Source organism: Lynx rufus, unplaced genomic scaffold, assembly GCF_022079265.1.
Source record: "Lynx rufus isolate CCGP_SWC_20201006 ecotype Redwood Valley unplaced genomic scaffold, mLynRuf1.p SCAF_8, whole genome shotgun sequence".
In the NCBI taxonomy this organism is placed as follows: Eukaryota; Metazoa; Chordata; class Mammalia; order Carnivora; family Felidae; genus Lynx; species Lynx rufus.
The window spans coordinates 129,356,972-129,371,114 of record NW_025814896.1 but is presented as its reverse complement, the minus strand read 5'-3'; the positions used below and the strand labels follow the sequence as shown (position 1 = coordinate 129,371,114).

Here is a 14,143-nt window from a genome sequence, read left to right as displayed (position 1 = left end):
TCACTTCCTACCCCGTGGGGGAATATGTTCTTTCATAGTGAAATTATTCTACACACACACAGACACACACAAATCTGATCTTCCAGAGACTGGAATTTAAATTTCAATATAGAAAATTTTAGGGTTGCAGACTACTTTCTAACTTCTCAAGATCGGTTTGAAAAGCACTATGTTATCCGTTTTTAAAAAAAAATTAAAGACTAGAAACATTAACTACTCACAAATCATAGATAATTCAAAAATTTTAAATTTTCTTTTATATAACAAATACATGAAAAGGCATTAAAATATTTTATATAAAATTGTTCTTAAAATTATGAGCATATTTTTAATAGACAATGGAAAGCAACCAAAATCTCAGCTAAAATATAACCCCTGAGCCCATTAAGTACTTACATTAATATATAAGCACAAAGAATACAGACTGATTAGTGCTCATAAAAGGTTTCTCAAGTCTTTTGAAGAAAATGTGCCTGGCTTCCCAATCAGGCCAATTGATTTCAGAACAGACCTTTTCCATTACTCATCATGCAAAGCGGACCTGGGCAAAGTGTTAAGTAATTTGTCTATTTCACCTGTGGCCATCAGCTCCTGACAATGCACATTGGCTGCTTTGTAGTCATGGAAACGAAGTGCTTGTTCCACTAGAAGGATCAGAACCTGTCCACGCCTTTCTTCTGGGTCTTCACCTGTAAACGCATGCAAACAACTTAATGATTATGGCAGCATCAATTAATAAAACAGCTCATTAACATTGTATTTTGAATTAATTAAAAAATAAAAGGTAGAGATTGGACTGATTTTTTTAAAAGATTATAGGACACATGTCAAGGCAACTTTGACCTTCCAATCTATTTATTAATCCTGGAATTAGCTCTCATTCTCCTAAGAGATCAATGATCAGTATCAGCCCCAGACCAACCATTCCAACCTAAGTGGGGAGAGAAAAAGTTTTCCTCCCAGTAGTGGCATTAAATATTTTGTTTTTGTTTTTTTTTAATATTTTGCCCTTTGAATGTTCTATTTCTAATTATAATTAACAAATGACAAATACAAAGAGGGGAGCCTTAAACACACAGTAAATTGGTTATAACTTTATGGCTTCACTAACAGTACTATCTTTTATTTATCATAGTAAGCATGTAGGCTCTCAAAACATACCAAAATTCAGTTTATGGTAACACAAATATCTTAATCTCTCAAAAAGATTCTTAGAAGTCAATTTAGATGTGATGTCCTTCTTTGACATCTCTACACTTTCTTCACGAGAAAGGTATGGTTTAGGTGACCTCCTACATGTTTCTTCAGTTTTCATTTTCAGAATACCAATTTATTGAGATTATTGTTCTAAAAATCTACATCTAGTATCAGAATTTAAGATCTCTCAAGACAGGGGTCCCTTCCCTTGTTAAATTCTCAGTACCTCCAAGTCATACATATAATTGGGGTTCAAAAAAAATACTCAGTGAAATGAGTAGAGATTCTATTATAATTCAAAGTTACAACATAAACACAATTTGTACACTTAGGCAAAAAAAAGTAAACAATTTATATTTTAATCAAGTAATGAAACTTTAAAATTATTTTCAATATTTCCAAAAAGAAAAAGGAAAAATGCAATGATCCTTGCATTTTTAAGCTATAATGCAGTTTGGAAGAAAAAATAAACATATCACAGAAAGGTTTGAATGAAAGTTTTAAAATATGTTACCGTTAATCTCCATCCTGTGTTTCACAGGTTTAAAATCCAAGTATTGGCCTAAGCTAATAAAAAGACATTAGGTTTTGTTTTTGTTTTTTTGTTTTTTTTAATTTTTTTCAACGTTTTTTATTTATTTTTGGGACAGAGAGAGACAGAGCATGAACAGGGGAGGGGCAGAGAGAGAGGGAGACACAGAATCGGAAATAGGCTCCAGGCTCTGAGCCATCAGCCCAGAGCCTGACGCGGGGCTCGAACTCACGGACCGCGAGATCATGACCTGGCTGAAGTCGGACGCTTAACCGACTGCGCCACCCAGGCGCCCCTAGGTTTTGTTGTTTTTAAGAGAGAATAGAACACTATGATTCATAATAGTATTATTATTAGAACAAACCCATGTTCTGTAACACTGACACATAATACTGGAAATGGAACAATATGCACAAAGTTTCTCAAAAATACATGCACATATCACACTTAATATAAAACCTATTTCCTAGATAATCCTCTCAAAATGTTTGCATTTATTCAGAATATCTAAATAAAAAAATGAAAGGACCAAGGGTGATTTTTTTTTTCATAAGACAGCTTGGCTAGGTGGCAAAGATATTTTGCAGATATAAAGCCTCTAGTCAGCTGACTTTAAGGATCCATTAATTACCATCATCCAACAATAACAAAAAGGTGGAAACAAAGGATAAGAGTAAAGGATTCAAAGTGAGAAACTTCTTAACTGTGAAATCATCAATAAATTGTTTCACTTCTTTATCCCTGTTTTCTCACATTCAAAATAAGAGTCATATCTTTGCTATAAGGGCAGTTAACAAGTAACCTAGATAAGAATAAAAGCATAAGGGGAGGATTATTATTGTAGTTAATGTAAATTTTTACATGGAGATAGGTTAAATGGTCACCTTCAAGTCCAAAGTTCAAATATTTAACTGTTTTTCTTTCTAGAAAGTTCCAATCTGAACAGGTGGATTAGTGGGAAAACATAACCAAAAACAGCCTAAAAGAATGATCTAGAAAAATATTGCAAACAAAACAAAACAAAACAAATTCTTAACAGCCAGGAGTATGGCCAGACAAGACATCTATTAAAGGAGCTCTTGGGTGGCTCAGTTGGTTAAGCGTCTGACTTCGGCTCAGGTCATGATCTCACGGTTCATGAGTTCAAGCCCCGTGTTGGGCTCTGTGCTGACAGCTCAGAGCCTGGAGCCTGCTTTGAATTCTGTGATTCCCTCTCTCTCTCTCTCTGTCCCTCTCCTGCTTATGCACTGTCTCTCTCAAAAACAAGTAAACATTTAAAAAAAAAAAAAAGACATCTATTAAAATGATTCTGATATTTAGTCTGAAAGAAAGAACATAAATGGTGGCATGATAAGGCTTTGAGTATATGAAATATAATTTCAGCCACATCCACAATTTCTCTGACACTCCTTTCTAAAGATGGAGCACAGTGACCCTCCCATTGACAGGGACTGGTTACTGATTTACTTGACTAGACTTCCAAGACTAGGTCATAAAGGACACGAGGGCTTCCTCCTCAGTCTCTCATGGTTCAACTGCTTGAGGAACAATTAGGTGTCATGTTGACAGAACAGTTAAGGAGCCCTATGAAGAGGTCCATGTGGCAAGGAACTGAGGCCTCTTGCCACCAGCCAGGAAGAAACTGAGGTCTCTTCCAACAGCCGAGTAAGCCAGCTCAGAAGCAGATTATCCGGGCCCAGTTAAGCCTTCAGGTGGGGCCCATATGTATTTCCCTTATACTTGGGAGGGCCCATGTGACTGCCTCCATGAATAAGACACAATGGCAATGAAACTGCCCAAATTCCAAAGCTGGATTAGAAAACTCCAGGAAGCTTTTCCTGGTTTCTCTCAGAACACTGACTCTGGGACCCCTCACCCATCACGAAGTACTGGGACTCTGAGGCCACCATATGGAAAGACCACAAGGAGAAACCATAAAGAGAGGAGACAAGGTCCTGACTATTTTATCCCCCAGCTATGTAAGTCTTCCCAGACCATGTGCCAGGCATGTAAGTAATGCAACCTTTGAGATGAACCCATCTATCCCTCGACACTATCTGAGTGCAATTTCATGAAAGATCCTGAACCGCCTGGCTGAGCCCAGTCAACCTCCAGAACTGGGAGAATAAAAATCAAATGATTTTGCTTTAAGTCACTAAACTTTGGGGGTGGTCTGTAAGGCAGGAGTAGATAACCAAACACCCTGTGCGCTTCAGATCAATGTCACCAGCTTTGTGATTCCTTTCTTAATTACCCTCCTCACTGGGAAAAATATTAGCATTGCCTTTCTTCCAACCTCTGTAACGTTTGGTTGCAGAAGCCAGGTACACATCATGTCCTGTTGCAACATATGTTGCAGCATAGTTATCTGCTTCCTCAGCCCTCTAAGATTCCAAATGCCCGGAGGGCAGAAGCTGCCGGGAACAGAACTTTGTATCCAAAGTACCTAGCGGTACTACTTTACCTCTCTGTGCTTCCGCTTCCTCATCTGTAAAATGCAGGGAACGAGAGGTTGTTGTACATCACCAAAGAGCTACTACGTAAAAAGGAGTATCCGGGCACCTGGGTGGCTCAGTCAGGTTGAGGATCGAGCCCTACACTGGGCTCCACACTGAGCATGGAGCCTGCTTAGAATACTTTCTCTCTTGGGGCGCCTGGGTGGCGCAGTCGGTTAAGCGTCCGACTTCAGCCAGGTCACGATCTCGCGGTCTGTGAGTTCGAGCCCCGCGTCGGGCTCTGGGCTGATGGCTCAGAGCCTGGAGCCTGTTTCCGATTCTGTGTCTCCCTCTCTCTCTGCCCCTCCCCCATTCATGCTCTGTCTCTCTCTGTCCCAAAAATAAATAAACGTTGAAAAAAAAAAATTAAAAAAAAAAAAAAGAATACTTTCTCTCCCTCTACCCCTCTCCCCAGCTCATGCTCTCTCTAAAAATTATAATAAATAAAAAAATTTTTTTAATGTTTATTCATTTTTGAAAGACAGAGACAGAGCACAAGCAGGGGTGAGGCAGAGAGAGAGGGGGACGCAGAATCCGAAGCAGGCTCCAGGCTCTGAGCTGTCAGCACAGGGCCTGATGCGGGGCTCAAACTCACGAACCGCGAGATCATGACCTGAGCCAAAGTCGGATGCTCAACCGACTGAGCCACCCAGGCACCCCTAAAAATTATAATTAATAAATTAATTAATTAAGTGAATGACTAGTACAGAAGGGGACTGAAAGAATGTCAGTCAATACCATTAAAAATTCCTACAATTTACCAAGATCACGGATATTCCTGTTTCGTGTCAACATGACACAGGACAAAACGGGAAATTAGTCTTAGTGGGTACATAAAAATGCTGGCAGTATCCCTGAGCTGCTTCATTCGTTTCTGTGAAATTTCCTTACGAAAATTTTCCCTGATGAACAGAGCGCTTCAAAGTTTACGAAGTGCTTTTATAGGCATTAACTCCTTCGGGGATCCTGTAACTTGGAGGGTGAAGCAAGGGTATCATTGCCAGTCACCAGAGACAACAGCTGGAGCTAAAGCCACTTTGCAAGCGTATGGGACAGTGAGGACTGAAGCGGTTTTCTGACTCCCTGCCCCCAATTCCCGCCCCCACCCTGTCATCCAAATGCCTCACGATGGGTGACAGGTCCCAAAGCTGCAGCGGGCCCGCAGGTAAAGATGCTAACTCTCTGCTTTCAGAACTAGAAGAGGACAATGACACAGGACAATTTACTAAAACTGTAGCCCTTAAGAGTAAGTCATTTATATTAAGATTTAAAAACATTTATAAATGTATGTCCCCTAAATATACTAGATATATATGTTTTTAAAAGTTCAAAATATAAACAGAAATCTCACTTACTTTTGAGCCTATACTATGTGGTTTGGACAAGTCTAACTTCAAACCACTGCTTATAAAACATATGGCCAACAACTGTTTTCGTGGAGATAAGCTTAAGTCAAAAATACAAAAGAAAATTATTAACAGACTCTGGTAAGCAGAACAGGGTGGTTAAAGAAACATGAAAGAGTCAGAAAGACTCCTCAGAAGTCAGGCTCTGCTATTTAACCCTGCTGAGCCAGATATTGGACTTCTCTGATCCTTAATTCCCCTTATAAAATGAGAAAAATACCATCATCACCACCATTTAATAGGAGATGAAGTAAGATCACCTATGTGAAAACCCCACCAAACAGTAAATGCACGCATTTTTCTAAGAAATTGTTCAGGTTCAAAAACGCCACACCGAATCTGGGCACCGAAAGTGACCTGGTAGGCCTGACCTGTTCTACACTTAAGCTTTCTGGTGATAAATACTAATCCTGGCTGCTACTCTTTGTAGCACCCTGAATGAGCCTGTCCTCATTTAAAGGACCAGCAGCTCAGTATGGGTACCCATTTTTATAATGTGCCAATCTTTGCAGAGAAGACAAATCCTTGCTCAAGAACAGCTCTCTGACACCTGGAGGTAGATTTTCTGACTTTTGCCTGGGATGATGGCAAGAATAACACAGAAACCCTACTCTGCAATTTAGCATTCAAAGCTTACCTGCTACCCTCAGCAAGTCAGCAAGGCCCAGAAGCTTGGCAGACTGTCTGTAGCACGTGGGGGATTGGCAGATACACTCCTTGATGAGGCCGATCCGATCAGAGCACAGTCGCACTAAGGAAGAGAGACATACTAAAGACTGGTAACCAGGGACATCACGGAAGAGTGTCATGACTGTCCAAGTTTTAGGTAAGTGAACACAATGAAAGCTTTCAGCCTCCAGATCAAAAAGAATTAAGACACAATTGTTTTTAAAAAATTACAATTGTTGTTGCTTTTGAATAAATAATGTACAGCTTGGATCTTTTGTCACCCAGCTTCTGAAAGAGTGAAGGCGCTGACATTCGGGAGCTATGACAAAGCGTCACCTTTTCAACTGCCATGTAATGCCTCGGAAAATTTTAAAGAATTCAGTATCTGTCTCTGAAAACGTCAGATACTTCCTATCACACCTGCACCCCCATTCACCTAACCCCTCCACCCCAAAATCCATCCCATATTCCAAACATCCATATTTCTACCACCACGTCATCACCCCTGTTTTTAAAGGGCAGGGATCTTTCAAGTGCTCACAGTTCCAATGTATTAACCTTTCTCCAAACCGGCCCTACCTTCTCACTTAAGACAGATATTAGGAAAATAAAATATGTCTGATCACAGTGATTCACACTATAAGATAATTAAGGACACTTAAAGGGAGAAAAAAGCTTCAGCAAAGAGTATTATGTATATGCTACGAAGAGATGTTTTTTTACTTAAGGGAGAGGTATCAACCTTTAAGAAGCATGTCACTATCGGAGAGGCCAGGCCCCCATAATTACAACAGTAGGAACTATAATGACAGCAGCTGACATTCAGTGAGTATGAGCTACATCCCAGACACTGTCATAGGTAATTTACGTATATTAACCCTACAAGGCAGAACTTGTAAGGCAGATGCTATTATCTTCAGAGGAAAAAAAGGTACAGAAAGGTCACTGAAAAAGTGATGGAACCAGAATTCAACCCAGCCCCTTAAAATGTTTTTCATACCTTCATTCCTTTACCCATTCCCAAATCCATGGCTTTATCCCATATATTCTGGGTTCTCCCAAAACTTCTTATAGGTAAGTGGCAGGGGGTCCAGGGGTTGGCAAGATAAAGGAGAGAGGTAGTAGTTTTCTTTGGAATGGGCCCTTTTATTGTACGTTTTCATTATGATTTAATTTCAAACTTACAGAAAAGTTGCCCGAATGATACCAAGAACTCTGTACGTTTTGCCAAGAATAACCAATTGCTAATAATCTGCTCCATTTACACATGCACGTGTGCAATCATGCAGGTGAGCACTCCCTCTCCACACATATACGCACACGAATGCCTGTGTGCACACGTGCGTGCGCACGCTCACACACACACCTGTTTTTTCTGAACTACTTGCGAATAAGTTGCATATGTCGCATCCTTTTATTCCTAAATACTTGAGTGTACACTGGGTTATTTTAAGAGGGCTATTCATGCATCTGCTAGTACAGTAATCCCTTGTGGCCTTCACTATAAAACGGAAGGTAGACATAGACTTCAGTTCCTTGCTTCACAATGAGCCGTGCCCCAAATACCCACCTGACATTAGACTTAGGCTTGGTCATGTGATTTCTGTGGGCAACGAAATGTGAGTGGAAACGCCATATGCCACTTCTGAGCAAATGTTTAAGAGTCACCGTGGGATCCCACTCCTTATCTTCTCCCCTCCCGTGAGAACGCCACTTCACAAAGCCGAGCTGCAGAAATGCCAGTGTGCGAGAACTCACCTTCTATTCCGTGGTCCTGAGGCTTTGGAGACTTTTCCTATAGCACAGCCTAGCAAAAATTAACTGATACAGCGTTCTTCAAACTTTTTTCAATCAAAAAATTGTTTTGTTTTTTTCTTAACATTTGCTACTGTTTTACGGGTTTTCCTCCTTGTATGTATTTTAAGAAAATGTATATTACTACCTCATTATTTCAGATGCAATTACTATGAGAAAGGTACTTTCTGCATGTTTCTCATTTGATTTTCCAAATAAAACCTGCCCTACTGAGATCTCATGGTCAGTCTACATATGTAAGAACCTGGGGTTTCTGTACACACTTTTATAGCCACATTTGATGAATGCTGGTTCTCTCGGGGAAACCCTGGTTTCAATAACTCTAGTAAGCTGACTTCCTTACTATACAGCCATTCTTTCTCTAGTTCAATAAAATCACAGTTCTACTTTTTCAGTTTTCTAAACTGAAGTCACACATAGCAACAGATCTTCATTTTCTCTGAAGTTCCAAGTTTGGTTCTTTGTCTGTTTCTTGCCCGAAGCAAGGCATAACTATTAATATTTTAAGGACATTAAGTAAATTTGCAGAGTGGAATTCTAATAGAGTGCAATTGCCTTATTCAAACGTCTTTTTACTTTATTTATTTCTCTATTTTTTGAGCCTCTGGACAATCACTAGACCAATTCTCTTTTACTGCTTATTGTAGGACATGCTAAATTATATCTCAAAATGTGATTTCTTGGTTAGGCAAATTCAAGACTTAGATGTTATTATATTTCTATGAAGGAAAGGAGTCTCCGACACTTAAAATTCCTTTTCAAATGGAATTAATGACCATGAAAAAGATATGCACATATGCATCTTTTAATAGTTGAGGATCCCTCATTTTCCTGTGGATCTCACAAATATAGATCCAGTGTTTTAAACACACACACACACACACACACACACACCTCAGACATAAGAAGCTCTTACCGACCAGCTACACACATGCCAAACGCTCTCATCACGACCTTGTAAGGCACAGACAGGGAATCATGCCCAACAAACCACAGATGCAAAATACCACTTTCAGTCGCTTACGAATGGCACCAAATGTACACAACAGTCCAGGCAGTTACTCGTGACATTGCTGAAGTACAAATCTGAATTGGACAGGGGAAGAAGGTGACAATATGCAGCAGTCACTTAGCCGATGAGCAAGAACACCGGAGTTTCCTTATTAAATCTTTTACTTTCACACCACTTCATCAGAAGAGTATGGTCCACTCTTTACAAACACAGGTTTTTGTACCAAACTATCTAGCTTTGAATTCTAGCTCCATCTCTAACTGCGTGACCCTGAGCAAGCTATTTAACCTCCTCTATTTTGATTTCATTATCTGGAAGTTGGAAACAATAATAGACACTACTTCATAGAAGACTTTTGAGAACAAATACATATACTTAGAACATGAAAGCTACTCAATAAATGTTAGTTGTTATTACTACTACTGACATATGCACAGAAATACTTGTGAAGTATGAGATCCTCTAATGTAAAAATTCTCAATGTTTCAAGACAGAGTTTTCAGGTCTATCTACAGAATATTGTATTATTATCTCCAATTGAGGAAGGGGACATTCAAAAATACGAGGATGCCACAGGTCACAAAGCTCAGAGTGGATGAATCAGAATTTAAACTCCTACGTGACGCTTGTGTGCCTCTGTCTTGTTATCGGTGTTAGTCCCCCCGAGTCAGAAGTGTGCCCTATTCCCTTCATCATTTCAGTTCCTAGAATAGGGTAAGAAGCTAACTTGGGTTTTGAATGGAAGGAAAGCAGAGTAGGAACACGAGAGTGAAGAGATGGTGGGGAAGAGGAACAACGACAAGCAGGTAAGACCACTCTAATTCCACCACCAATTAGACACTAGAACCTCCATGTAAAATAACAAAGATGACACTTGATGCTTGCACGGCCCTTACGATATCCCAGGCACTGTGAACACATGGCCTTCGTGTCTATTAGCAATTCTAGAAGTTGTTTATTAGCATCCCCATTTTGTGAATGAGAAAACCTAAACAAAAAGAAAGGTGAAATACGTGTCCAGTCACTAGCTGGACAAAACTGGCTGTGGGTGGCTTTAACCACAGTGCTGTAAGACTGAAAAGTGATTTACCCTACTATAGAAAACACGGGGGACAACTGAAATATCGCACATCTGCCCATGTGAATATTAAGAATAATTTACATAAAACATGAATTTCCAAATGATGGGGAAAAGCACACACGTGTTTACACACACACACACACACACACACACACACACTCAAACGTAAGGAATCATTTTTACATGCTATTTCTGTTCCTGTTTTCTATGAACTCTTTAAGTGTCACTCAGTACCCTTAGCCTTCACTTGGTGACCAGTACCAACTCCTGGAGTGTAGGCCAAGGCTTTAAAACCAAGCAGAGTGACAAAATAAACTATGTACGCTATAAAAAAAAATACCTGGACCTTAAGTGTTTAAATACCAAGTTATGTGGTTTGTCCAGTATCCCTGATGACTACAAAAGCAGCTTAACCCTAAACTGTATCTACGGCATAAACACAACACACAGGATACAAATGCAGTATCCCGTGTCCCCATCCAGAAAATTTTCTGACATTCATTCCAACAGGAAGCTCCAAATCAATATATCAAGCTGGAAAGCTGTCAAGACATGAAAGCAAACGTCCTTCTTAAAACACTCTTCAGTCAGGAAATCTCTCAGAAGTAACAGCAGGATAGCAGGTTCAGTCGCAGATTCTCAAACCTATCAGATGACGTGCAAACACTGCCAGCAAAAGTCCTGCTAATGGAGCACCACGGAAAATTACGAGCTCGATTTGTTATTTCAATTCAATTGAACGAATTCATTTGCATTTGGGGAACTGCAAGAAAATGTTTTTTGTATTACATCAATCTGCCTGGATTAAATAAGCAGCTAAAATACACTCATAGACAGGGGCGCCTGGGTGGCTCAGTCGGTTGAGCATCCCACTTCGGCTCAGGTCATGATCTCACAGTTCGTGAGTCCCAGCCCCGTGTCGGGATCTGTGCTGACAGTTTGGAGCCTGGAGCCTGTTCGGATCCTGTGTCTCCCTCTCTCTCTGCCCCTCCCCCTCTCATGCTCTGTCTCCCTCTCCTTCAAAAATAAATAAGCATTAAAAAGAATTTTTTTAATAAAATACACTCATATACAGAGTCAAAGCTATGAGGGCTTGGCCCAACCAGGGCAAAAGTTTCCTAGTGCTGTATACTCTCCCGGGCTGACGGGCTGAACACCTCAACTGAAAATATAAGTGTTTCAGGGGAGACAGGTAATGATTTAAGACATCTCAGAATAAAATGAAAATGTTTTTTAGTAACTCTGATTAATCTTCACAATTTTAAAAAGCTTTGAGCTCAAAAAACACAATTTTCCAGTGATTTAACAATCTCCATAAATGTACTTGTTTAAGATGCTACAGGATATGTATAATCACCTAGAAATTACTTCCAAACAATAATATTCAAGGTAACACAAATACTACCTTTTTCAAGTCTAGTAAATTTATCTGACAAACTCTAATTTGTAATGAAACTACAATGGAAACCCACATGAAAACACGAGAAGGTCTCAACTGACTTCTATCCCCTAAGATCCATCTGACTCAAACCCTACACAGGACAAGGACACCAAGGAACCTGTAACAGGACACCACTGTCCAAAGGTACAAGGAGTTTAAAAAGAAGAAGAAGGAAGAGGAAGAAGGAAGAGGAAGAAGGAAGAGGAAGAAGGAAGAGGAAGAAGGAAGAAGGAAGAAGGAAGAAGGAAGAGGAAGAAGGAAGAGGGAAGAGGGAAGAGGGAAGAGGGAAGAAGGAAGAAGGAAGAAGGAAGAAGGAAGAAGGAAGAAGGAAGAAGGAAGAAGGAAGAAGAAGAGGAGCCGATGCTAGTGAAAATGCATCAAAAACCAGAGACAGAAACAAGTCAGCTATAGCTTCCCCTCTCCCAATTCCCAACACTTCCAGGTTTAAGAATAAAGATAAGAAATTACATGGAAGGCACCAAGCATACTGCTAATAATCAAGCTACCCGCTTTATTTAGGGCACAGAGGTCCAGAGTTCAAGGCAACAGAAAATCTATCTCCAACTTGTCACGTAAGGTTCAGGACACTAGGAGACACACACTGTCCTCACTGCACAAAGTACATAATGATCACAAGTGACTGTGTATCAGCAGGCTTGTCTTGGGTGGTACTTACTCAACTGTACATTTAAGTAAAAGAACTTGAGCATTGTTAAGATATCCCTAGGAATTAAACTCTAAGCAAGAGCTTCCTGTCATTCTTCCTTTTAAAAAAAATAGTATCAACTTAAGAATAGTCTGTACTGAGCATAACAAAATAAACTATGATCATGTACAGCTACTTAAATGTATGCAACTGAAACAAAATACAGAAAAACTGCATCATCAAAAACTGATGAAGATCTGAAAGTCTATCTGTAATCCCCCATTTCTTTTTGTTTTTATCCAATAGCCTCACGGCTGTTACTAACGTTATTCCTTTTAATGGCATAACTGAGAACTTAAAAAATAAATTTATAGTAAGACATCGGCTCTATTTTTTTTTTAGATATCCACTTAAGATTTCATTTGAAAATGGGGCAGAGAGTAGGATCTATTGCTAATGGATTAAATGGCCAAAGGTAATGCTAATAATTCAATGCAAAACAACTGAATACTAAGTTAATAATGCAACACTAAATGGAAAATTCACCTTGCAAAGGCAAGATCTTTACCCCAAATTCTTCAAGACATCCAAGGGCTTGGATAAGATCGAGCTCCTCTTGAATGGCCACAGGTCTATCTGTTATCAGCTGTAAGCAGCACCTAGGGGAAACAAGGTAAATTCCGTTTTTTTTTTTTTTTTTTTAAATAACACACGTTTGGCTAAGTTGCCTTTCTGTATTCAACAATGTGAGATCCAACACACATTTATCAAATACTGACTCCACGCCAGGTTCTGCTAGATGCTGTCTATTACCTTCCTGAGTCCTCATAGCAATCCTGTGTGATAGGCAAATAGCATCACCTCCTTTCTAAGGAAGCCAAAATTGAAGCTCAGAGAGGTAAAGTCCCGCACAGGGTTATGCTGATAGTAGGTAATGGTACCACAGTATGAAGCAAAATGTGTTAACTCTGCCTTTAACACTCTTTTTACTGCTGACTCCAAAGGTGATAATCATACAGGAAAGGTTTAAAAAAGGAGACAGATTTCAGGTAATTTCCACTTACTCTTCTAGGGAAAACAAACATCTTGTTTCGGTGACAATTTTGTTTCCCAAAGGAAAAAAGACTAACCTAAGAAACTGCACAAAGGACATTTTTCTGATCAGAAGGAAGAGTCTGTTGGTAATGCAATAGTGAAATGAAAGCGAAACAGGAGAAAGTGACTTTGCTAAACTAAGAATTTGTGATACCCTATGGAGGATTTTAAGCAAGTTTTTAAAAATCCAAACAAAGTGTCCTTAATAAATATTTTAATTAACCAACTTTCTGAAAGGTGCATGTGGAAGGACATTGAGACACAAGCCTAGAAAGACTGGTAGAGATCAGGCCAGGAAGGGCTAATGGTGCTAAAATCATGGACCACCTGATGAAGATCCCACGGCCCCAGTACCCATCTGTATGATGGATACAGGTCTACCTTGCTTGCAAAACTTTAAAATTTAAATAAGATGAGCACTAACATATACTGCTGACTCAAGAGGAAAAGTGACAGAACCTTGTGGTATCTACCAAAATTCTATCTTTGAACCCAGGAATTCCCAGTTCTAGCAATTTATACTACAGACAGACTAGCACACGCCCACACGTAAGTAGGGATGTTGACTATCATGGTGTTTGTAAAATATAAGAGGGATACCTGGGTGGCTCAGTGAGTTAAGCGTCCAACTGTTGATTTCAGCTCAGGTCATGATCTCATGGTTCATGAGATCCATGTATCAGGTTCAGGAGCCCATGGCAGGCAGGCTCTGTGCTGATAGTACATAGCCTTTTTGGGATTCATTCCCTCTCTC

At 39.7% G+C, this 14,143-nt stretch overlaps 1 protein-coding gene across 1 annotated transcript in view; it reads right to left on the bottom strand.

Annotated features, from left to right (window-relative positions):
• Positions 1–14,143, bottom strand: part of NBAS (NBAS subunit of NRZ tethering complex) — a 334,006-nt gene that overhangs the window by 155,432 nt on the left and 164,431 nt on the right. The window contains exons 31-33 of the mRNA XM_047068027.1: positions 12,841–12,953; positions 6,268–6,381; positions 576–689 (exon numbers count right to left, since the gene is read on the bottom strand). Of these exons, the coding sequence (XP_046923983.1) occupies positions 576–689; positions 6,268–6,381; positions 12,841–12,953 (341 nt within the window). The remainder of the gene's footprint in view (positions 1–575; positions 690–6,267; positions 6,382–12,840; positions 12,954–14,143) is intronic.